The following is a 25,728-nucleotide window of genomic DNA, read 5'->3' as shown; positions in this document are numbered from 1 at the left end:
CCAGCTACTCGGGAGGCTGAGGCGGGAGGATGCTTAAGCCTGGGAGGTGGAAGTTGCAGTGAGCTGAGATCACGCCACTGCATTCCAGCCTGAGTGACAGAGCGAGACCCTGTCTCAAAAAAAAAAAAGAAGAGGAGGAGGAGATTAGGACCCAGACACAGAGGGAGAACCAGGTGAAGACACAGAGAGAAGAGGATGATCTACAAGTCAAGACAGGAGGCCTCAGAAGAAACTAACCCTGCCAACCCCTTGATCTTGGACATCCAGCCTCCAGAACTGTGAGAAAATGCATTCTGTTGCTGAAGCCACCCAGTCTATGGTCCTTTGTTATGGCATCCCCAGCAAACTAACACACAGTAGACAAGGAACACCCAACAAAGTGGCATTTTGAGAAGCACTAACATTGCAAGAACTAATAGCCCAAGAAAGTCCACACAGAAGTAAAGTGAATTTTTATTTATTTATTTATTTATTTATTTATTTATTTATTTATTTATTTTTGTGAGATGGAGTCTTGCTGTGTCACCCAGGCTGGAGTGCAGTGGCGCGATCTCGGCTCACTGCAACCTCCGCCTCCTGGGTTCAAGCAATTCTCGTGCCTTAGCCTCCTGAGTAGCTGGGATTACAGGCACATGCCACGACGCCCAGCTAATTTTTTTGTATTTTTAGTAGAGACAGGGTTTTACCATGTTGGCCAGGCTGGTCTCGAACTCCTGACCTCAGGTGATCTGCCCACCTCAGTCTCCCAAAGTGCTGGAATTACAGGCGTGAGCCACTGTGCCCGGCAAATAAAGTGAATTATATCATCAAAGATGTTACAACCCACAGACAGCTCAAGGGCACATGTTGGCGGATATGTCCAGCGTTGTCCTGTTTGGATATGACCAGGTTATGGCCTGCCTGGCCACACGATGTAGGGGTCTTGCTTTTCAGCTGGTATGCCTTTCTAGAAGTTCCATGGACCAGCCAGGTATGAAGGTGAATGCCAGTAGTCCCAGCTACTTGGGAGGCTGAGGCGGGAGGATCACTCGAGCCCAGGAGGCAGAGGATGCAGTGAGCTATGATTGTGCCACTGCATTCCAGCCTGGGTGGCAGAATGAGACCCTGTCTCAAAAAAAAAAAAAAAAAAAAAAAAAAGGATAGAATTTCCATGGGCCAAGTCTTCTGGCAAAGGTCTGATTCTGCCACTTAGCTTGTGTAAACCTTACCCAAGACATTGAGAAAGCTGCTGGTCCAAAATACTTTTGATAGTTTCTGGGTTATTTGTGCTGTTTGAGACCAGGAAGGAAGCAGTGTCTGCAGAGGACAACATGGGGTAAGTATAGAAGCTCTCCTGCCTTCTCTGCTGATGTTCTGTAATTTTTAGGTTTGTAATTTGCAAAGATGGCGGGGACTACATGAGACCAGTCCATTTAATGTATTTCTGTGCAAGGCAGATCTAGAGGTCTAGTTCTAAGGGAAATTTTGCTGTCACCACTTTCAAAGCTTTCATTAAAAAAAAAAAAAAAAAAAAAGGAAAAGATGGGGAAAGTAAAAATAAAAATAAAAATATCGGCCAGGTGTGGTGACACATGCCTGTAATCCCAGCACTCTGGGAGGCCAAGGCAGAAGGATTGCTTGATCCCAGGAGTTTGAGACCAGCCTGGGCAACAGAGTGAGACCTCATCTCTATAATAATAATAATAATTTTGAGCCAGGCACAGTGGCTCACACCTGTAATTCTAACAATTTGGGAGGCCCAAGTAGGAGGATCAATTGAGGCCAGGAGTTTGAGACTGGCCTGGGCAACACAGTGAGACTCCCTCTCTTTAAACACTACAAAAAATTGGCCACGCATGGTGGTGCACATGTATAGTCCCAGCTATTCAGGAGGCTGAGATGGGAGGATGGCCTGAGCCCAGAAGTTTGAGGCTGCAGAAAAAGGAGCCCAGTCCCAGCTCTTTGTGGTTCAGAGGCGCCAGGATATTTCATCCCAGGTTCAGTACCAGCCCCAGGGTCTTCAGGGCTAGTATCACTTCCCAAGAGTCATGATCAGGAATTTAGTGAAGATCCGTTCAACCCCAGAACTGGGAGACCTCCCACCACCAAGCTCTGAGCGTCCTCCCAGCTCACCATCTACTAGGACAAGCCCAAGTCTTCACTCTAGAGGCAGCCTGACTTGCATCCCTGGGAATTTGCTGCATCCAGGGTGCCAATCCTGCGTGGGGCACATCTGTGTCCACTCATGAAGAGGCAAGGCCGTCCACGAAAGGGCAGGAGATTCTCATCTCAAAGAGTGAGGGACGCTCGAATATGGACCCCCCAGCCTCGGTCTGGGCTTCAACAGGAACATTTCCGCTCGCAAATCCAATACGTAGTTTTGTAGCAAGACAGATCATTCCAGGTGCCATCTTTGTTCATGGCAGCACAGTCCTCATTGTGGATGTTATTGGGTTCCTCTGGCTCCCAGAAGCTGGATGGAGGAAAAAGTGGGCAGAGGGACGGGGATCTTTAGGGGTGGTGAAACTCTTCTGTATGATACCGTAACGATGAATACCTGGCGCTACGTATTTGTCAAAACCCGTGTTAAGCAGCGCGCGGAGGTTTACACCTGTGATCAATTTCTGAATCTGGTCAGTTTCTGTCTTGTCTTCCAAAGACTCTTTCTTTTACTACCTCCCAACCCAACCTTCCCAACCTTCTAAGAATTGTTTAGATCATGTAGGGTCTTGCTTAAAGCAGGGCCTGATTCAGGAACTCGAGCGTGTAGGATTTATTAAAGGACGTTCTTAGGAGAGAGGTGAGGGAAGCCAGACGGAATGGGGAAGGAATTGAGCAGGAGCGTGGACTCAGATGACTCTAGCCTCAGCCCCACCCCAGCAGAGACCACTGGGATGTGAACAGCACCAGGGTCATCCCAATTTGTCACAAGGGGTCCAGGCTCCTCTTAGGCTGTCACTGGTTGTGAGCTGACCCCAGTGGAGTTGGGTAACATCTTAGGTGAGCAGGCTGCCATTCAGCTGAGAACAGCTTTCCAGAAATGGCACTCCTGTGAGCCTTTAGCAGCCAATGTTCCACCAGGTGCAGTGGTTCACACCTGTAATCCCAGCGCTTTGGGAGGCCGAGGCGGGTGGATCGCTTGAGGTTAGGAGATCGAGACCAGCCTGACCAATATGGTGAAACCCCATCTCTACTAAAACTACAAAAATTAGCTGAGTGTGGTGGCGGGCAGCTGTAATCCCAGCTACTCGGGAGTCTGAGGCAGAGAATTCCTTGAACCCGGGAGGTGGAGCTTGTAGTGAGCCGAGACCATGCCACTGCACTCCAGCCTGGGTGACAGAGCAAGACTCCCTCCATCTCAAAACAAAGAAAAAGAAAAGAAACAGCTCCTGACTCCTTCAACCATGTACTCCATCACCTTCTCCCCTCCCCATGGTCAGGGCCCACAGAGGAAGCAGAGAGACCCCACGAAACCCGAGCACTTGCCTTAACGTCACAGGAGACCCATCCAGCCACCTCCAGTCCCCTTCTTGGCCCCTGTCATTCAGCCCCAGCCAGTGCACCCGTGGAGAGCCGTGAGCCTTGGCCACAAAATTCTGCAAATACAAACTCCATTCAGACAGCCATTCCTCTGCATGACCCTCAGGGTGAGGACCTGCCCTCTACCCTGTCCCACACATTTAGGGCTTGGGAACGTCACCTCCCACAACCCGTCCATATCCCCATGGTACGCAGAACAGGATCGATGTCTTCCTCCTACTGTAGTGTGTGTGGTGGGAATAATCGTGCTACTTTTTCTCATGCAACCTGTGAACTGCTCTGTGCCTCAGTTTCCTCACCTGTAAAATGGGTTAACAGTAGCTATCTCCTGGTGGTGGTGTGAGGATTTTTTTTTTTTTTTTTTTTTTTTTGAGACAGAGTCTTGCTGTCACCCAGGGTGGAGTGCAGTGGTGCGATCTCAGCTCACTGCAGCCTCTGCCTCCTGGGTTCAAGAGATTCTCCTGCCTCAGCCTCCCGAGTAGCTGAGATTATAGGTACCTGCCACCAGGCCCGGCTAATTGTTGTATTTTTTAGTAGAGATGGGGTTTCGCCATGTTGGCCAGGCTGATCTCAAACTCCTGCCCTCAGTTGATCCACCTGCCTCAGCCTCCCAAAGTGCTGGAATTATAAGCATGAGCCACCACACCTGGCCTAATTTTTTTTTTTTTTTTTTTTTTTTTTTTTTTTTTTTTTTTTTTTTTGAGACAAAGTCTCACTCTGTCAACTAGACTGGAGTGCAGTGGTGCAATCATGGCTCACTGCATGTCCCAAAGGTCACTGTAAGAGACCCAAAGAGCTAGATTACAGGCATGAGCCACTGTGCAGGGCCTCATACTGTGACGTCTTAGTATTTAGCATTATAGCATTTAAGTGACATTTTTAGCAATAGTAACTGATGTTTTTTGGTTTCTCTTGCACTTTTGTGCCACTCCGTAGCCTTAATCTGCATCCAAACAGCACAGAAGTTCATTGTTCCAGGAAAAGAAAGAAGGAAGATGGAAAGTAGGTTTCCTGGTTTTGGTATTTCAAAAGCTCAGGCCTTTGACATGCTGCCTCATACCTGTAATCCCAGCACTTTAGCCAAGGAGGGAGGATCACTTGAGCTTAGGAGTTCGAGACTAGCCTGGGCAACATACTGAGACCCCCATCTCTACAAAAATTTGTAAAAAATTAGCCATACATGGTAGTGCGTGTCTACAGTCCCAGCTACTCAGGAGGCTGAGGTGGGAGGATCCCTTACGCCCAAGAGTTCAAGGCTGCAGTGAGCTATGAATGCACCACTGCACTCCAGCCTGGGCAGCAGAGCAAGACCCTGTCCCGAAAAAAATCAAAATCCCAGGCCTTTGGAAGAAAAGAAAAGACTTATGACAAAGATAAAAGATAGGGAAGAAAATATAGTTAGAAGCAACTCCTCTCCAGGCAAACTAATTTATGGCGAAAGAAATTAGACTGGTGGTTGCAAGTGGCGGCAGGGAAGGATTAACTAGAAAAAGGATATGAAAAAACTTTCTAGGGTGGTGGAAAGATTATAAATATTGGTTAGTTTGACAGTTACACAGGCGTATGCATTTGTCAAAGTTCACTGAACATACACCAAAGACCTGCGCATTTTACTGTATGCAAATCACATTTAACTCACCCAACTTACCACCAAACCAAGATTTCTTAAAATGTGGGGAGGTGGCCAGGCACGGTGGCTCACGCCTGTAATCCCAGCACTTAGAGAGGCTGAGGCGGGTGGATCACCTGAGGTCAGGAGTTGGAGACCAGCCTGGCCAACATGGCAAAATCCCATCTCTACTAAAAATACAAAAATTAGCCAGGCCTGGTGGCATGCCTGTAATCCCTGCTACTCGGGAGGCTGAGACAGGAGAATTGCTTGAAACCGGAAGGCGGAGGTTGCAGTGAGCCGAGATCACGACAGTGCACTCCAGCCTGGGCAAGAAAACGCGAAATCCCATCTCAAAAAAAAAAAAAAAAAAAAGTGGGGAGGTCAAAGTACTGGGATTACAGGCGTGAGCCACCACGCCTGGACCATTTTAGACTTTTTGACTGCCCTATGATATCAGTTAGCTAATGAGGTTAAGAAAAGTTATGATTTTATAGTTTATCTGGCTATTGGTGCTACACGGGTGTGAGTAACACTCATCCCAGCTTTCCACATCCTGGAATTATTTGCGCTTTAAGAATTTTTGACTATAATCTATTGCATGTGTTCTACTATAGGCAATGCCAATTGATGTTTGCTTTTATTTACTTGCAGTTTTGATTTCTTCTTTAACCCAAAGTTATCTAGTGACTTTAAAAAAAAAAAAAAATTTTTTTTTTTTTTGAGACAGGGTCTTGCTTTGTCTCCTAGACTGAAATGCAGTGGCATGATCCCAGCTCACTGCACCCTCTGCCTCCCGGGTTCAAGCGATTTTCCTGCCTCAGCCTCCTGAGTAGCTGGGATTACAGCCGCGCTCCACCATACCCAGCTCATTTTTGTATTTTTAGTAGACAGCAGGTTTCACCATGTTGGCCAGGCTGGTCTCGAACTCCTGACCTCAGGTGATTTGCCCACCTCGGCCTCTCAAACTGCTGGGATTACAGTGCGAGCCACTGCAGCTGGCTGACTTTAAACATTTTTAAGGTGATTGAAATTTTTGTAAAAGAAAATATTTCTGTCGTTATAGCATTGTGGTCAAAGAATGTGGGCAATAAAATTTCTGCTTTGAGGGAAAAAAAAAATGTGGGGAGGTAAGGTCACCATGGGAAGGAAATAATAAATGTGTAGACATGGAAGGCCCCTGAGAGAAGAATCTGGCATCTCATTTCCGGTGAGCATCAGGTGATGGTAAAAACCCCAGATGGGCTTGGAGACTAAAAAGCAGAAGGGGCCTGGGCACTATTTCCTGGGTAAAGCCCCAGGGAGGTGTCAGAAAATCAGAGAGTGGAAAGGGCTTCCTGTCCCATCAGATTAGACGGAGGCTTAGAAGGCCTCACAGTGTCTTAGACCCCAGAATGGGATAGGAGGAGCAGAAAGATCTCTTGTGCCCAAGAACAGCAGAAAAAGACCTCCAGGCCCAAAGGCTTTGCTGATGGAAGAGTGGGATGCCTCGGGGGCAGCCTAGGTGGTCCAAAGACTGAGCCCCAGAAAATCAGAAGACTGTTTAACATTTAGAGAGTCCTTGCTATTTCTAGGCACCAAAATCAGAACAGTTGAAGAAGAGGGAACTCATATGTCTTGGTCATCACTGGATCCCCAATATGTAGAATGCTCTCTAGCACATAGTAGGTGCTCAGGAAATGTTGGTTGACTTAATGAATTAAGAAGTGAGCTATGGACTAGGCATGGTGGCTCACGCCTATAATCCCAACACTTTGGGAGGTCAATCAAGAGGGGCAGATCACTTGAGATCATTAACTAGACAGCGGCCTGGCCAACATGATGATACTCTAACTCTACTAAAAAAAAAAAATACAAAACTTAGTTGGGAGTGGTGGCACGTGACTATAGTCCCAGTTACTTGGGAGGCTAAAGCAGGAGGATCACCTGAACCTGGGAGGTAGAGGCTGCAGTGAGCCAAGATCATGCCACTGCACTCCAACCTGGGCAACAGAACAAGACTCCATCTCAAAAAAAAAGTGAGCTATGCTACTTTGCGCAAATTGTCTCACTGGATTCTTATCACGACTCATTGAAGCAAGTATTATCATTATGCCCATTTTGCAGATGAGAAAACTGAGGCACAGAAAGGTTAAATAACCTTCCCAGGATCATTCAGTCTGTAGATGTCCCAGTAGATATCAGTTTGGAGTAAAGACAATAAAGACCCGATGTGTGCTTCCCTCCACCTTGACCCCATAAAAGCTGTCCCCATTTAGAAGTAAAATGGCGGACCCCAATTGACTGAGAGTAAATGTACACCAGTCTAGTAGAATGAAAACTCAAGAGAGAAACTAAAATGAGTAATTTAAAGGAAATTTAGTTGTATTTCTTGTGAAACTGAGTTAGGGAATATGATTTGTACCTGCCTCATTTACATTACCTAATTTAATTTCTTCAAAAGCCCTGTTTTGGCCGGGCACAGTGGCTCATGCCTGTAATCCCAGTACTTTGGGAGGCCGAGGCGGGTGGATCACCTGAGGTCAGGAGTTCAAGATCAACCTGGCCAACATGGAGAAACCCCATCTCTACTAATAATACAAAAGTTAGCCAGGCGTGGTGGCACACACCTGCAATCCCAGCTACTCAGGAGGCTGACGCACGAGAATCACTTGAACCCAGGAGGCGGAGGTTGCAGTGAGCCAAGATTGTGCCACTGCACTCCAGCCTGGGTGACAGAGTGAGACTCCATCTCAAAAAAAAAAAAAAAAAGAAAGAAAGAACCTCTTCTGACTGACATACTAATTTATAGGTTGTCCTGAGGATTGCACGTGTTAATGAATGTAAGATGTAAAGTATTTGGAATACAACCTGAAACACACAAAGTGCTACCTAACAGATATTCATTATTGTATTTTCATGTTAGAGATAAAACTGAAACTTGAAACCTACAGAGGTGAAATCAACACAATCAGAATTCGAACTCAAAAAACAAAGCATGTCTTCTTAACCTCTGCATGATACTATCTTAGGGAGAGCTTGCGGTTAAAGTTTTAGTAACTGAAAAGTAATTCTAATTTCTTGCCATCCGGGGAAGGGAGGGATGTGTGCACCCTGGAAGAGAAGCGGGCTGTCCCTGAATGTTCTCAAAGGTTCAGTGGGAACAACTCACGTGCTCAGCAAAGCTATTGATGATGACCAAGTGAGAGTAATTCTCCTGGCAGAATATCCGAGCTTCATCCCATGACTTGGTGATTGGGGAGAAGTAATAACACTTGCCCTCAAAGGGCAGCCAGCCTTCCGGACAGGTAACTCGGCGGCAGCCTGGGAACCAGAAAGAATGCTGTCAGGATGGCCCCAGAACCTGAGCCATGTACATAGTATGCCATGTACAGTTGTGCAGGCTGTACACTGCTCAACTCCAGCAGGGAGACACCATTCGCATAGATTGCACTGAGAATCACTTCACAATGGAGTGATATAATGTGCCAGCTCTGCCATGCCCCCCATCCCTGGGCAATTCCCCAAGTCTCACTCACCTAATAAGCCCCGAAGTTCCACCAAGGACTGGTTGGTGTCAGCTCTTACACGGTCAATGTCATGCTTCAGGCCAGCTAGCCCTGACATGCCAGTCACTATCAGAAGGGATAGGCCTGAGGGTTAGAGACTCAAAACCCATCCTACCCATCCACCACATACTGCAGACACATCGGAGAGAGAAGCAAGGGTTGCTCTCCCCACTATGTCCACATTCCAGTGGGTCATGCTTGCGCCCAAAAACCACATGTACAGTGCTCAGAATCCGAGAATGGCTCAGAGGAGGGATCAATCCCGGGGACGTGGGGAAGAGAAGGGGTGGTGGGCACCCTGGAGGAAGTGGGTTTTAAAGGAAGAAAGTTATTCGATAACTGTGAGGTGAGGAAGAGGCATATTAGGCAGGGACTATCTTAAAAGCAAAGATGCAGGCTGCCCGCGGCAGCTCACACCTGTAATCTCAGCACTTCGGGAGGCCGAGGTGGGCAGATCATTTGAGGTCAAGAGTTCAAGACCAGCCTGGCCAACATGGTAAAACCCCGTCTCTACTAAAAATACAAAAATTAGCCAGGCATGGTGGTGCATGCCTGTAATCCCAGCTACTCAGGAGGCTGAGGCAGGAGAATCACTTGAACACCAAAGGCAGAGGTTGCAGTGAGCCGAGATCACAACACTGTGCTCCAGCCTGAGCGACAGAGCCAGACTTCGTCTCAAAAAAAAAGAGCAAAGATACAGAGGCAAGTATGTTGTGGTAACCTGGCAAAGCCTGTAAGAGTGAAGGGAAAACTCAGAAAAGCTTGAGATCAAAGTAGAATGAGCTCGGATGCCTGGATCCTTTATTTTATTTTTTTTAGACAGAGTCCTGTTCTATCCCACAGGCTGGAGTGCAGTGATGCAATCGTGGTTCACTGCAGCCTCGACATCTTGGGCTCAAGTGATCCTCCCACCTCAGCCTCCTGAGTAGCTAGTACTACAGGTACACGACATCATGACTGGCTAATTTTTTTAAAATTTTTTATAGAAACAGGGTCTTGCTAGGCCGGGTGCAGTGGCTCATACCCATAATCCCAGAACTTTGGGAGGCTGACGCAGATGGATCACCTGAGGCCAGGAGTTTGAGACCAGCCTAGCCAACAGGGTGAAACCCCATCTCTACTAAAAGTACAAAAGATTAGCCGGGAGTGGTGGCAAATGCCTATAATCTGAGCTACTCAGGAGGCTGAGGCAGGAGAATCACTTGGACCTGGGAGGGGGAGGTTGAAGTGAGCCGAGATCGCATCGCTGTACTCCATCCTGGGTAACAAGAGCAAAACTCTGTCAAAAGAAAGAAAGAAAGAGAGAAAGAAAGCAAGAGTGCAAGAAAGTAACAAGGAAGGAAGGAAGGAAAGAAGGAAGGGAGAGAGGGAGGGAGGGAGGGAGGAAGGAAGGAAGGAAGGAAGGAAGGAAGGATGGATGGATGGAAGGAAGGAAAGAAGGAAGGAAGGAGGGAAAGGAAGGAAAGAAAGGAAAGAAAGGAAAGAAAGGAAGAAAGGAAGAAAGGAAGAAAGGAAGAAAGGAAGAAAGGAAGAAAAGAAGAAAGAAAGAAAGAAAGAAAGAAAGAAAGAAAGAAAGAAAGAAAGAAAGAAAGAAAGAAAGAAAGAAAGAAAGAAAGAAAGAAAGAAAAGTTAGCCATCCAAAGTGCTAGGATTACAGACATGAGCCACTGTGCCCAACCTAGTATGTGGATCCTTGAATGCCAGTCTAAAGGTTTCACCTTGGACTCTGGACAATGAGAAGCCATTGATGGGATTTGAGCTTGCTTGTTATGAAGCATAGGGTGAGGCAGTGTGGAATGGAGAAATATTCAGACTTCAGCAGTCATGATGAAAGCCATGCCAGGTCAGAAGATTCTTCTGGAATTAATGTGTGTATTATCACTACTCCCCCCACGAACTCTTCCCTTTTTCAATACTCGCTAGCTCAGTAGCTGGTCCTTCAGTTGGATAAAACGGAAACACAGGTTTTAGGCCAGAACACTTCAGGAGGCTGAGGCAGGAGAAACACTTGAGGTCAGGAGTTTGAAACCAGCTTAGTCAACATAGTGAAACCTCTTCTTTAGAAAAAAAAAAAAATTAAAAATCAGCCGGGTGTGATGGCACGCGCCTGTGTCCCAGCTACTCAAGAGGCTGAGGCAGGAGGATCTCTTGAGTGCGATCACGGCTCATGATCAACCTCAAACTCCCTGATTCAAGAGATGCTCCCACTTCAGCCTCTTGAGCAGCTGGGATGACAAGCACACACCACACACCACCACACCCTGCTAATTTTTTTTAGAGATGGGGTCTTGCTGTATTGCCCAGGCTGGTCTTGAACTTCCAGCCTCAAGCAATCCTCCTGCCTCAGCCTCCAAAAGTGCTAGGATTACAGGCATGTGCCACTGCCCCTGGCCCAGTGTGTATTTTATACTTAGAGCACATCTCCATTTGGACTGGCCACATTTCAAGTGTTCAACAGCCACATGTGGTTTGTAGCCACCATATTGGATGGTGGAGGTCTAGACACATATACACATGCACACTTCACAGGGACAGGGACTGTGTCTGACATGTTTACCATTTTATCCCCCTGGTACCTAGCACAGTGCCCAGCAAAGATGGGGATGAGGTTGGATTTTGGAGTTGGATCTGAGGATTGGGTTAGGGCTCAATAGGAGTGGCATGAAGGAATGACTGAAAGTACTCACTATTTGCTCGCCACGTCATCTGCTGAAAGCTTAACATTCTCAGTTCTTCCATCAACTCCTGGTCTATGAAGACGAGTCCACATTGAGCCCAGGTCCTCCTGTGCTCCCTCCTCAATCTCTCCCCATGTCCCATCATGGCCCTACTCACATTTAATCAGGGTCACGGTGAGACCCACGCAGCCCAGGATCAGGGAAATCACCACCGGCAGACACAGGTACATCATGCACCTCTTCTGGCAGCAGCCAGGACCTTCAGATGTCTGATTGAGCCAGGGCGCTGGAGTTGCTGGGGAGTGGGCATGGGGACAAAGAAACTAATACTGGGGCTTCAGAGAGTGAGGAAGAGACTCCTAAGTCTTTCTCCAAGAGCAGGGGGCAGAATTCTGTAGTCATGACTGTTTCAGCAGACAAGGTCAGCAAGAGAGGGTTAGGGAGAGTAAACCCTGGGGAGGCTCAGGATCTTTTTGATGCATTTACTGTGCGCTAAGCATCATGTTGCATCCTTCTCTTTTTCCTTCTTGAAACAAGGTTTCACTCTGTCATCCAGGCTGGAGGGCAGTGGCGCAGTTATAGCTCACTGCAACCTCTAACCCCTGGGCTCAAGCAATCCTCCCACCTCAGCCTGTCAAGTAGCTGGGTCTATAGGTGTGTACCATAAGGCCCAGCTAATTTATTTTATTTTTTTGTAGAGATGGGGATCTCGCCATGTTGCCCAGGCTGGTCTTGAACTCCTGGCATCAAGAGATCCTCCCTGTTTCAGCCTCCCAAAGTGCCGGGATTACAGGCGTAAGCCACTGTGCCCAACCTACATCCTTCTTATCTTATTGGAGTCTCATCCTTATGATGTAGGTTATAAGTATCGTCTCCATTTTGCAAGTGAGTAAAGTGAGGTTTGGTGAGGTTAGGCATGACTTGGACACAGCTTTGTTCTTCATATCTACGATGCATCATCTTCGACTCTCCAGAAGCCCTTGCCCAGGTTGCTCCTGGGTCAGGGGCGCTTGTGGACCACGGCTTCTAGAGCAGAGAACATTGCCCATATCGCATGCAAGCAGACACCTGAGCTTCTGGAGATTTGGCCTAGACTCGGAAAGGAGCAGCTTCTTTTTTTTTGAACATGGTCATCACTGACACCATCACTACCTCCACCACCGCCACCATCGTCACTCCCAACAACACCATCACCACCTCCACTACCACCATCATCTCTACCAACACCACTGTCAGCACCACCATCATCACTACCAACAACACCATCACTATCTCTACCATCACCACGATCATCACTACCAACATCGTCACTACCTCCACCATCACCACCATCACTACCAACAGCATGATCACTACCTCCGCCATCACCACCATCATCACTACCAACAGCACCATCACTACCTCCACCATCACCACCATCATCACTATCAACAACATCACTATCTCCACCATCACCACCATCACTACCAACAGCATGATCACTACCTCCGCCATCACCACCATCATCACTACCGACAGCACCATCACTGTCTCCACCATCACCACCATCATCACTATCAACAACATCACTATCTCCACCATCACCACCATCATCACTACCAACATCGTCACTACCTCCACCATCACCACCATCACTACCAACAGCATGATCACTACCTCCGCCATCACCACCATCATCACTACCAACAGCACCATCACTATCTCCACCATCACCACCATCATCACTATCAACAACATCACTACCTCCACCATCACCACCATCACTACCAACAGCATGATCACTACCTCCGCCATCACCACCATCATCACTATCAACAGCACCATCACTACCTCCACCATCACCACCATCATCACTACCAACAACATCACTACCTCCACCATCACCACCATCATCACTACCTCCACCATCACCACCACCATCACCACCATCATCACTATCAACAACATCACTACCTCCACCATCACCACCATCACTACCAACAGCATGATCACTACCTCCGCCATCACCACCATCATCACTACCAACAGCACCATCACTATCTCCACCATCACCACCATCATCACTATCAACAACATCACTACCTCCACCATCACCACCATCACTACCAACAGCATGATCACTACCTCCGCCATCACCACCATCATCACTATCAACAGCACCATCACTACCTCCACCATCACCACCATCATCACTACCAACATCATCACTACCTCCACCATCACCACCATCATCACTACCAACATCACTACCTCCACCATCACCACCATCATCATTACCAACATCATCACTACCTCTACTGTCACCACCATCATCACTACCAATAATATCATCACTACCTCCACCATCACCACCATCATCACTACCAACAACACCATCACTACCTCCACCGTCACCACCATCATCACTACCAACAACACCATCACTACCTCCACCGTCACCACCATCATCACTACCAACAACACCATCACTACCTCCACCGTCACCACCATCATCACTACCAACAACACCATCACTACCTCCACCATCACCACTATCATCACTACCAACAACACCATCACTACCTCCACCGTCACCACTATCATCACTACCAACAACACCATCACCACCTCCATCGTCACCACCATCATCATGACCAACATCATCACTACCTCTGCCATCACCACCATCATCACTACCAACATCATCACTATTTCCACCATCACCACCATCATCACTACCAACATCATCACTACCTCCACCATCACCACCATCATCACTACCAACATCATCACTACCTCCACCATCACCACCATCATCACTACCAACATCATCACTACCTCCACCATCACCACCATCAGTACCAACAACACCATCACTACCTCCACCCACCATCACCACCCTAACACTATCTCACTACCATTATCAATATTAACAGCACCATCACCACCTCCACCATTACCACCATCATCACTACCAACAGCACTGTCATTACCAACACAATCACTGCCTTCACCATCACCATCATCATCACCAACAACATTGTCATTGTCAACAATACCATCACTTACTTCTACCATCATCACCAACACCATCACCACCAACACCATCACTACCACCACTATCACCATCACCATCCCACTAACACCATCACTGCCTTCATCATCACCACCACCATCACCAACAACATCATCACTACCTCTACCCCCCATCACCACCATATCACTGTCTCCACCATCATTACCATCATCAATACCAACAACACCGTCACCATCTCCACCATCACCACCATCATTAGTATCTCTACCATCACCATGAGCACCCAACAATGCCATCACTACCTCTACCATCGTTACTACCACCAACCATCCTCTTCCTTTCCATCATCTCCTTCTTCATCCTTCCATCACAATCACCAACAGAACCATAAGTACCATCATCATTATCAAAAACAAAACAACCACATAACTCTGGTCCTCAGAAGGACAAAAAAGAAAACATGTTTGCAAACTCTGATGTCAAGGAATGGCTTTCTCACTTAGAGCAGTGCCCACTAGAGTAACTCAGAACAGTGCAGCAGGTCCTGAGGGAGCAACTTCTTAAAGGAGAAGTTCCTCTGACTCAGGGTCTCACTGTAGAGTCATAGGTCTCAATCAGATACACTAGCCACTGTCAGAGGGGAAATGTGAGGACACTTGCAGGGGATAATAACTTACCGGCCAGGGATGGCTGCAATGGAGAAGGCTCAAGATTCACAGCTGGGAGAAAGGGGGAGAGAGGTTTATTCAGAAGATGCCGAAAGACTCTGTCTTCCAAGATCAACAACCTCTGCTTTGTTCTCTGGTGAGAGTTTAGGGGGCTGGCTGGGGGCAGTGGCTCATGCCTGTAATTCCAGCAGTTTGGGAGGCCGTGGCGGGTGGATCACCTGAGGTCAGGAGTTCAAGACCAGCCTGGATAACATGGCAAAACCCTGTCTCTACTAAACATACAAAACTTAGTCAGGTGGTTCGTGTCTGTAGTCTCAGCTACTCGGGAGATTGAAGCAAGAGAATCACTTGAACCCAGGAGGCAGAGGTTGCAGTGGGCCAGGATCGCGCCACTGCACTCCAGTCTGGATGACAAAGCAAGACTCTGTCTCAAAATAAATAAATAAATAAAAATTGGGGAATTGAAAGGAAACATCCAGGTATCCCCTCTTAAGCATCTTAAAGGGTCTTCCCACTGCTCACCCGGTTGAGGAGGTGGACAGGTGACAGAGATGAGGTCCAGTCCTAGAAGAGATGAGAAAGTCATTTCAAGACGGGCTTCAGCCAGGTGAGCAGGAAAACGCCAGCCCTCAGCTCTCACCTGTCATGTTCCGGGGCTTGCAAGGAAGTGGGGGTTTCTCTGTTTCCTTTTCTGAGGAGGGAGGAATGGTTGCCGAGGCCCAGAGCAGGGCAAAGCCAGCTCTGGGTCTCCTACACTCCCAGCCCCAACTCACCTGCTCTTGGAGGTCTTGGTGGAGCACTTGAACCTGGAGAAGAGAAGCTCAGCGTGAGGGCTCGGCTGAGGATGGGAATGAGTCAAAAGGAAGTGATGGAAACAGGGTTAGGACTGCAGTGTAGGGTTGGAGATTGGGTTGGAGATGGGGTGGGACATGAGAATGGAATTGGGATTAGGGATGGAGATAGGATTAAGCTAGGATGACCAACCAACCTGGATTGCTTGGTGTCTCCATATTTTTTTTTTTTTCCAGACGGAGTCTTGCTCTGTCTCCCAGGCTGGAGTGCAGTGGCACAATCTCAGCTCACTGCAAGCTCCGCTTCCCAGGTTCATGCCATTCTCCTGCCTCAGCCTCCCAAGTAGTGGGACTACAGGCGCCCGCCTAATTTTTTGTACGTTTAGTAGAGATGGGGTTTCACCGTGTTAGCCAGGATGGTCTCTATCTGACCTCATGATCTGCTCGCTTCGGCCTCCCAAAGTGCTGGCATTATAAGCGTGAGCCACCACGCCTGGCCATTTTTTTTTTTTCCCTTGAGATAGAGTCTTGCTTGCTCTGTTGCCCAGACTGGAGTGCAGTGGCGTGATCTCATCTCACTGCAACCTCTGCTCCCTGGGTTCAAGCAGTTGTGCCTCAGCCCCCCAAGTAGCTGGGATTACAGGCATATGCTACCACAGCCAGCTAACTTTTATATTTTTAATAGAGACGGGGTTCCTCCATGTTGGCCAGGCTGGTCTCGAACTCCTGACCTCAAGTGATCCACCCACCTCAGCCTCCCAAAGTGCTGGGATTACAGGCGTGAGCCACCGTGCCCAGCCATATATATATATATATATATATTTAAAGACAGTGCCTTGCTCTGTCACCCAGACCAGAGTGCAGTGGTGCCATCATAGCTCACTGCACCCTTGAACTCCTGGGCTCTAGCAGTCCTATCACCTCGGCCTCCTGAGAAGCTGGGACAACAGGCACACATCCCACAACTGGCTAATTTTTTAATTTGAAAAAAAAAAAAAAATGTTTTCATATAGCTGGGGGTTTCACTGTGTTACCTGGGATGGTCTCTTTTCTGGGGCTACATTGATCCTCCCACCTTGGCTTCCCAAAGTGCTAGAATTACAAGCATGAGCCACTCCTCCTGGCCCAAACCTCCACTTTTCTCTTTCTTTTTTCTTTGGTAGAGATGGGCGTCTTGCTATCTATTGCCCAGGCTGGTCTGGAACTCCTGGCCTCCAGTGAACTCATAGCCAAGTGATCCTCCCACCTTGGCCTCCCAAAGCAGTGGGATTACAGACACATACCACTGCAACCAGCCCAAACCTCCACTTTTACATCTGATCAGACTCTTGCTGAACCCTGGGCTATGCCTTGGGTTTATTGAGATCCAAGACTAATAAAGCCCTGGGCTTTGAGTGGTAATGAGAGGAGATTGAGGATCCCACAGTCCACTCGCAGTTTCTCAAGCACCAGCTTTTATGACTCAGGGACTTCTTTCCTGTGCTTCTCTACTTCAGAAATGTCTACTCGGCAGGGCTCGGTGGCTCATGCCTGTAATCCCAGCACTTTGGGATGCCGAGATGGGCGGATCACCTGAGGTCAGGAGTTCAAGGCCAGCCTGACCAATATGGTGAAACCCCGTCTCTACTAAAAATACAAAAATTAGGCGTGCATGGTGGCGGGGCACCTGTAATCTCAGCTAATCGGGAGACTGAGGCAGAAGAATCGCTTGAACCCAGGAGGCAAGGTTTCAGTGAGCGGATATTGTGCCACTGAACTCCAGCCTGGGCGACAGAGTGAAACTCCATCTCAAAAAAAAAAAAAAGAAATGTCCACTCATCCCTCAAGTCCCACCCCAAAGTCCCTTCCTCTAGTTGAGTCCTCAATCCCCCAAGGATTTTGCCAGTCTCCTGACCCCTCCTTTCTCAGCAATGCTCAACAAGGCTGTGTCCAAAACTGCCTCCCCCATCAGACTAGTAGATCCTCCTGGCAGGGTGTGGGTTCCACGGTGTCCGGCATGGGCTGGGTAGAGAGGAGACTGACTGTGTGTCTACAATGCCCAGCCAATGCCCCCTGAAGACCCTGTTCCCTGTATTCCCCCACGTGACACTCCAAAAAGTCCTCTTACCTGGCTTGGGAGGAAGATCCTTGTAGGGAGGCGTTGAGTTCTCATAGTCATCATCCTCCTCCTCCTCCTCCATAGTTCCTTCCAGGGGAACGGCAAGTTAGAGCCCAGTCATTCCCTCCTCCCTTCATCCCTCAAGCCCTGGTCTCTGCCTCAGCTGCCCCATGATGGGAATTCTGTACCCTGGGTCCTGACCACACCTGAGACCCAGCCCCAGCCCGGCCAGGGCCTTACCTGGTGGGTCCAGACACCCAGCGATAGTATGCAGGTTGTACATGGCTACAGCTAACACTAAGAACATGACAAGTGGCAGCCAGGTCTTGTCCCTCCTATTCAGGTGTCTAAGGCATCTGTCTGTTTCCCTCTCCTTTCAAAGTCAAGTACACGCAAATCCGTCTTGGGAGAAGCCCCCAGACCTCACACACACACACACACACACACACACACACACATACACACACACCCCTGTCTCCAGAGTTTGGATTCACACACAGAAGAAACAATGGGCCAGGTGTGGTGGCTCACATCTGTAATCCCAGCACTTTGGGAGGCTGAGGCGGGCAGGTCGCCTGAGGTTGGGAGTTCAAGATAAGCCTGGGCAACCAACGTGGCGAAACCGCGTCTCTACCAAAAATACAAAAACTAGCCTGGCGTGGTGGTGCACGCCTGTAATCCCAGCTACTTGTGAGGCTGAGGCAGGTGAATCACTTGAACCCAGGAGGCAGAGGTTGCAGTGAGCTGAGATTGCACCACTGCACTCCAGCCTGAGTGACAGAGTGAGATTCTGTCTCAAAAAAAAGAGAGAGGAAGAAGAAACAATGACAATAACCCCCCTTGCAGTGAGCCGAGATAGTGCCACTGCACTCCAGCCTGGGCGACAGAGTGAGATTCTATTGAAGAAGAAGAAGAAGGAGAAGGAGACGGAGAAGGAGAAAAGAAGCAAAAGGAGGAGGAGGAGGAGGAGGAAGAGGAGGAGGAAGAGGAAGAGGAGGAGGAGGGGGAGAAGAAGGAGAAGGAGAGAAGAAGGAAAAGGAGGAGGAGGAGAAGGAGGAAGAAGAGGAGGGGGAAGAGGAAGAGGAGGAGGAGGAGGAGAAGGAGAAGGAGGAGGAGAAGGAGGAAGAGGAGGAGGAGAAGGAGGAAGAGGAGGAGGAGGAGAAGGAGGAAGAAGAGGAGGGGGAAGAGGAAGAGGAGGAGGAGGAGAAGGAGAAGGAGGAGGAGAAGGAGGAAGAGAAGGAGGAGGAGAAGGAGAAGGAGAGAAGAAGAAGGAAAAGGAGGAGGAGAAGGAGGAAGAGGAGGAGGAAGAGGAAGAGGAGGAGGAAGAGGAAGAGGGGGAGAAGGAGAAGGAGAGAAGAAGGAGAAGGAGGAGGAGGAGAAGGAGGAAGAAGAGGAGGGGAAGAGGAAGAGGAGGAGGAGGAGAAGGAGAGAAGAAGAAGGAAAAGGAGGAGGAGAAGGAGGAAGAGGAGGAGGAAGAGGAAGAGGAGGAGGGGGAGAAGGAGGAAGAAGAGGAGGGGGAAGAGGAAGAGGAGGAGGAAGAGAAGAAGGAAAAGGAGGAGGAGAAGGAGGAGGAGGAGGAGGAGGAGGAGAAGGAGAAGGAGGAGAAGGAGCAATGACAACAGCCACCCGCCTCCCCCCTCCCCACTGCCAGTTGAGCTCCCCTACAGAGCACCAAGCCCTGTGTGGAAGAGATGGATAAGCTTCTTCCTTCAATCTAGACCAGAGATGCAATAAACTAGTAAAGAAACATAGAAATCAGCTGGGCCCAGTGGCTCATGCCCATAATCCCAGCACTTTGGGAGGCAAGGCAGGAGGATTGCTTGAGGCCAGGAGTTCAAGACCAGCTTGAGCAACATAGCAAGACCCTATCTCTGTTAAAAAAAAAAAAAAAAAAAAAAAAAGTAGAAAAAACCATCCAGGCATGGTGGTGCACACCTGTAGTCCCAGCTATCAGGAGGCTGAGGTGGGAGGATTGCTTGAGCTCAGGAGGTTTACGCAGCAGTGAGCCATGGTTGTACTACTACACTCCAGCCTGGGCAACAGAGGGAGATCCCACTCTTTTTTTTTTTTTTTTTTTTTTTTTTTGAGACGGAGTCTGGCTCTGTCACCCAGGCTGGAGTGCAGTGGCGCGATCTCGGCTCACTGCAAGCTCCGCCTCCCGGGTTTACACCATTCTCCTGCCTCAGCCTCCCGAGTAGCTGGGACTACAGGCGCCCGCCACCTCGCCCGGCTAGTTTTTTGTATTTTTTAGTAGAGACGGGGTTTCACCGTGTTAGCCAGGATGGTCTCGATCTCCTGACCTCGTGATCCGCCCGTCTCAGCCTCCCAAAGTGCTGGGATTACAGGCTTGAGCCACCGCGCCCGGCCAGATCCCACTCTTAAAAAAAAAAAAAGAAAGAAAAAAGAAAAGAAAAGAGGCTGGGCGCAGTAGCTCACGCCTGTAATCTCAGCACTTTGGGAGGCCGAGGCAGGCAGATCACCTGAGGTCAGGAGTTCGAGACCAGCCTGACCAACATGGAGAAACCTCATCTTTTCTAAAAATACAAAATTATCAGGGCACGGTGGCGCATGCCTATAATCCCCGCTGCCAGGGAGACTGAGTCAGAAGAATCACTTGAACCTGGGTGGCGGAGGTTACGATGAGCCGAGATTGCACCATTGCGCTCCGGCCTGGGCGGCAAGAGTGAAACTCTGTCTCAAAAATAATAATAATTGTAAAGAAATTAAGAAACATTAAAATATGTTTTTATATAGACTAAGTATTATTGCTCTAAACCTAATAAAACGGAGCAATGGGATAGGATAAAAGCTAACATAGAGGGGTAGTCAGGAAGTACCTCCTAGAAGTGGTAACATTTGTAACAAGATGTTAAGGGGATAGGTGCTAAGTATTCCCCCACATTCCAGGGTGAAGTGCCAGCAGGGCACTGGGTCAGTTATCTATGGCTGCATAAACAATTACCCCAAAACGTAGTGACTTTAAACAACCATAAGCATTTATTATCTCACAGTTTCTGTGGTTCAGGAATCTGAGAGCAGCTTAGCTGGGTAGTTCTAGCTTGAGCTCTCTTGTGTGATTGTAGTCAAGATGTTGCCTGGGACTGCAAGTCATCTATCTGCAGGCTTGACTGGGGCTAGAAGATCTGCTTCTAAGATGATGCACTCACATGGCTGTTGGTGGGAGGCCTCAGTTCCTTGCCATGTGAGCCTCTCCAAAGGGATGACTGGGCATCTTCAGAACATGGCAGAGGTAAAGATAGAAGCCACCATGCTTCTATGATCTAGCCTCACAACTCGTAAAGGATGGTCTCCGCTATACAGTATTCTGTTTATCACACGGACCAGCTCTGAGTCATTGTGGGAAGAGACTACACAAGGGCATGAATACGAGAATGTAAGGGTCATGGAGAACCCATCTTGACTATCACAGTCATCTCTGCAGAACTTACAGCACCTGAGAGTCATATGAGCCATATATGCAGACCCTGAGCTTCACATGAGGCTTTACAGAGAGTGACTCATGCCTGTAACCCCAGCTACTCGGGAGGTTGTAGTAGGAGGATTGCTTGGACCCAAGAGCTCAAGGCTGCAGTGAGCTATGATTGCACCACTGCAGGGCAGCCTGGGTGACAAGCAAGACCCTGTCTCAAAAAAAATTTTTTTTTAATTCTCTGGTTTCCTCTCATAAAAACGAATGCGCTGACAATTGACAGTTCTCTGTGTGTCTCTTTGAGGGTTTGATTGAAAGGAGAAGGGATGGAAGGGGATGGAGGGGATTTCAAAACACAAAAACACAGTTGAGTTTGAGGACGGGGATGAAGATGAGGTGGGGTTTGGGTTAGAATTGGAGTTGGGATGGGGTGGGATGGGATGGAAAATGGGTTGGGGACAGGGGTGGATGTGGGTAAGGTCATGATGTGGTTAGAATGATGAACAGAATCCTTGCCAGGTTTGGGAATGGGGAAGGAGTCGAGGCTGGGCTGCAGTAGAGAGGGTGATGAAGATGGATTGGAGAGTGGATGTGAGGTTGCATGTGGAGGTGAGGACAGGACTGTGCTTTTGGAGGAGACATGGCCCTGAAGAAGGGAATGGGATTGGTTGGTCATATATGTAGACCCAGGGCTTGAGGGTCACATTAGGACCATAAATTGGAGATGAGGCAGTGAAACAACACAGCCCAGTTCACCTCCTACCTCATGCAAGTCCCATCATATTTCTGGACCTCCCAGGTGGCCCCACTCTGGACCCAGAGATGAGGGATATACAGCCTTAGCCCTCACAGAATGGCCCCTGTCTAAGGTCACCTGGACCAGACCATCAGCGTATCTCAGGGATTTTGTGTTTTGGGCCCCTGGGATCCCTCATGGCCTCAGGGTCCCTGGTGGCAGTAAACCCAGGAAAACATCAACAACCTCCAGTTTCATTTTCTTTTCTTTTTTTAGAAGTGGCGTCTCGCTATGCTGCCCAAGCTGGAGTGCAGCGGCTACTCACAGGAGCAGTTGCACTACTGATCAGCTCAGGAGTGTCCAGCTGCTCCATTTCCAACCTGGAAACCCCTCCTCAGTCACCTTAGGCAACCTGGTGGTCCCTTCCTCCCAAAACGTCACCATATTGATGCCAAACTTAGTGCAGATGCCCGATCACATAGTTCACAATAGCCCAGAACTCCTGGGCTCAAGCCATCCTCCTGACTCAGCCTCCCAAGTAGCTGAGACTACAGATGTGTGCCACCACACACGGCCCAAACCTCTACTTTTTTTTTTTTTTTTTTTTTGGCAGAGACAGGGTCTTTCTATGTTGCCCCAGCTGGTCTCAAACTCCTGTCCTCAAATGATCTTCCTGCCTTGGCCTCCCAAAGTATCGAGACTACAGACGCACACCACTGCGGCTGGCCCAAACCTCCACTTTTACAACCACTTAGACTCTTGTTGAACCCTGTGCCATGCCTTGGGTTTGAGATCCAAGTCTAAATAAAATCTGGGCTTTGGGTGGAAAGGTGAGGAGATTGGGAGCCCACAGTCCACTCCCAGTTTCTCAAGCACCAGTTTTTGTGACTCAGGGACTTTGCCCCCAACATTTCTCTCCTGGACTTCTCTTCTTAAGAAATGTCTAGGCCGGGCGCGGTGGCTCAAGCCTGTAATCCCAGCACTTTGGGAGGCCGAGACGGGCAGATCACGAGGTCAGGAGATCGAGACCATCCTGGCTAACACGGTGAAACCCCGTCTCTACTAAAAAATACAAAAAACTAGCCGGGCGAGGTGGCGGGCGCCTGTAGTCCCAGCTACTCGGGAGGCTGAGCCAGGAGAATGGCGTGAACCCGGGGGTGGAGCTTGCAGTGAGCTGAGATCTGGCCACTGCACTCCAGCCTGGGCAACAGAGCGAGACTCCGTCTCAAAAAAAAAAAAAAAAAAAAGAAATGTCTACTCATCCCTCAAGTCCCACCCCAAAATCCTTTCCTCTAATTGAGCCCTCCATCCCTCAAGGATTTGGCCAGTCTCCTGACCCTTCCTCTCTCAGCCCTGCTCACCAAGACTGTGCCCAAACCTGCCTCCGCCATCAGACTGACAGGTCCTCCTGGGCAGGGTGTGGGTTCCACAGTGCCCGGCATGGGCTGGGTACAGAGGAGACTGTATATCTACAATGCCCAGCCAATGCCCCCTGGAGACCCTTTTCTCTGCATTCCCCCAGGTCATGCTCCAAAAAGTCCTCTTACCTGGCTTGGGAGGAAGGTCCTTGTAGGGAGGCGCTGAGTTCTCATAGTCATCATCCTCCTCCTCCTCCATGGTCCCTTCCAGGGGAAAAGCAAGTCAGCACCCAGCCATTCCCTCCTCCCTTCATCCCTCAAGCCCTGGTCTCTGCCTCAGCTGCCCCATGGTGGGGATTCTGTACCCTGGGTCCTGACCACACCTGGGCCCCAGCCCCAGCCTGGCCGGGGCCTTACCTGGTGGGTCCGGGTACCCAGTGACGGCATACAGATTATGCATGTCTAACACAAGGAACCTGACAAGTGGCAGCCAGGGCTTGGCAACCTCTGTCCCCTGTCTCTCCTACTCAGGCATCTGGGGGCTCTCTCAGTTCCCTTTTCCTTTCAAAGTCAAATACATGCAAATTCATCTTGACGAGAAGCCCTCAGACATCACACGTGCTCACCCAAACACATACACACACACAGAGCCTTTCTCCCCACTTTGGATTCATGCACATAAGGAACAATGACAACTGGCCTGGCGTGGTGGCTCATGCCTGGAAGCCCAGCACCTTTGGAGACTGAGGTGGGTGGATCACTTAAGGCCAGGAGTTTGACACCAGCTTGGCCAAGATGGTGAAACCCCATCTCTACTAAAAATACAAAAATTAGCCAGGCATGGTGGCAGGTGCCTGTAATCCCAGCTACTCAGGAGGCTGAGGCAGGAGAATCGCTTGAACCCGGGAGGTAGAGGTTACAGTGAGCCGAGATCACATCATTGCACTCCAGCCTGGGCAACAAGAATGAAACTCCATTTCAAAAAAATAAAATAATCCATATAAACTAATCCATTTCTGGCTGGGTGAGGTGGCTCACGCCTGTAATCCCAACACTTTAGGAGGCTGAAACGGTGGATCACTTGAATCAGGCATTCGAAACCAGCCTGGCCAACCTGGTGAAACCCCATCGCTACTAAAAATACAAAAAAAAAAAAGAATAGCTGGGCGTGATGGTGGGCAACTGTAATCCCAGCCGGCACCTGTAATCCCAGCTACTCGGGTGGCTGAGGCAGGAGAATTGCTTGAACCCGGGAGGCGGAGGCTACAGTGAGGCAAGATCTTGCCACTGCATTCTAGCCTGGGCCAAAGAGCAAGACTCTATCTCAAAATAATAATAATAATAATCCATTTCCGTTGTTGTGAGTCACTCAATGTATGGGAAATTTTTTAGAGTCACTATAGGAAACTAATATGTACCCCAAGAGACAAGACCCCAATTTTCCTTTGTAGGGGTTTTTACTAAAAGTAAGAGGAAATGCAACTCAAATTGGCTTCAACAACAAGCAACATTCATCAGGCCCATGGAGAGCATTAGGTTGGGTTTCCATAACTGAGACTCAGAACAAGAGTGTCTCAAACAAAAAAGAATGTATTTCTCACCTAAAAGGCTCACTATAAGCAAGTGAGGGTCCACAAATAGAAAAACCTTCCTCTGCACCGCACATGGGCAATGGGGTAGCCCCGGTCTTAATTGAGGTAGGAAGGTGGCAGCAGATTAACCTCCCTTTCCATTGAAAGCTGACTGTAGCGGCTGGGCTTTCCCCTGTTACATGGCCTGATGTCATAGAGCCTTCCCAACCTGTAGGAGGACAAATATGACTGTACCCATTCTAGAGATGAGAAAATGGAGGCCTGTCTGAGAAGGAAGAAAGAGCCCGTCTGTTCAGCCAACATCTGCTAAGCACACACAGGGCTAATCAGACTCCAGATGGATGGGGGTGGGGAGCAGATCCAAACAGACATAGGAGGATAGGAGAAGGGGGAAAGTAACAGGGGGAGGGACAGGTAAATAGGTCAAAAGGACTGACGGTGTATCTGCCCATCAAGAGCACTTTTTGGGCTGAGTATGGTGGCTCACGCCTATAATCCCAGCACTTTGGCAGGCCGAGGCAGGAGGATCTCTTGAGGCCAGGAACTTGAGATCATCCTGGGCAACAAAGTGAGACCCCAACTACACAAAAAAGAAAATTTTTTAGGCCGGGCACGGTGGCTCATGCCTGTAATCCCAGCATTTTGGGAGGCCGAGGCAGGCCTATCACCTGAGGTCAGGAATTCA

At 48.9% G+C, this 25,728-nt stretch overlaps 1 protein-coding gene across 6 annotated transcripts; it reads right to left on the bottom strand.

Moving 5' to 3' along the window:
* Positions 1-1,520: 1,520 nt before the first annotated feature.
* CLEC17A (C-type lectin domain containing 17A) lies at positions 1,521-23,988 on the bottom strand. 6 transcript variants are annotated; one of them, XM_045379765.3, is made up of 13 exons: positions 23,869-23,988; positions 23,641-23,715; positions 17,937-18,014; positions 15,812-15,844; positions 15,679-15,729; positions 15,561-15,602; positions 15,048-15,089; positions 11,512-11,649; positions 11,364-11,426; positions 8,647-8,742; positions 8,280-8,431; positions 3,466-3,575; positions 1,521-2,452 (listed from the first exon to the last, which is right to left on the bottom strand). In XM_045379765.3, the coding sequence occupies exons 1-13, from the start codon at positions 23,909-23,911 to the stop codon at positions 2,320-2,322; spliced, it is 1,056 nt and encodes a 351-aa protein (XP_045235700.2). In that variant the 5' UTR covers positions 23,912-23,988; the 3' UTR covers positions 1,521-2,319. The 6 variants fall into 6 exon arrangements, 5 of the variants coding, with proteins under 5 accessions (XP_045235700.2, XP_065392374.1, XP_073882252.1 ...); XM_065536302.2 differs by lacking the exon at positions 17,937-18,014; XR_012428463.1 differs by lacking the exons at positions 1,521-2,452; positions 3,466-3,575; positions 8,280-8,431 and having other exon boundaries at positions 8,686-8,742; positions 11,364-11,421.
* Positions 23,989-25,728: the final 1,740 nt, after the last annotated feature.

Source organism: Macaca fascicularis, chromosome 19, assembly GCF_037993035.2.
Source record: "Macaca fascicularis isolate 582-1 chromosome 19, T2T-MFA8v1.1".
Taxonomy (NCBI): Eukaryota; Metazoa; Chordata; class Mammalia; order Primates; family Cercopithecidae; genus Macaca; species Macaca fascicularis.
Note: the sequence above shows the minus strand (reverse complement) of the source record. Positions and strands in the feature narration are given on the sequence as shown.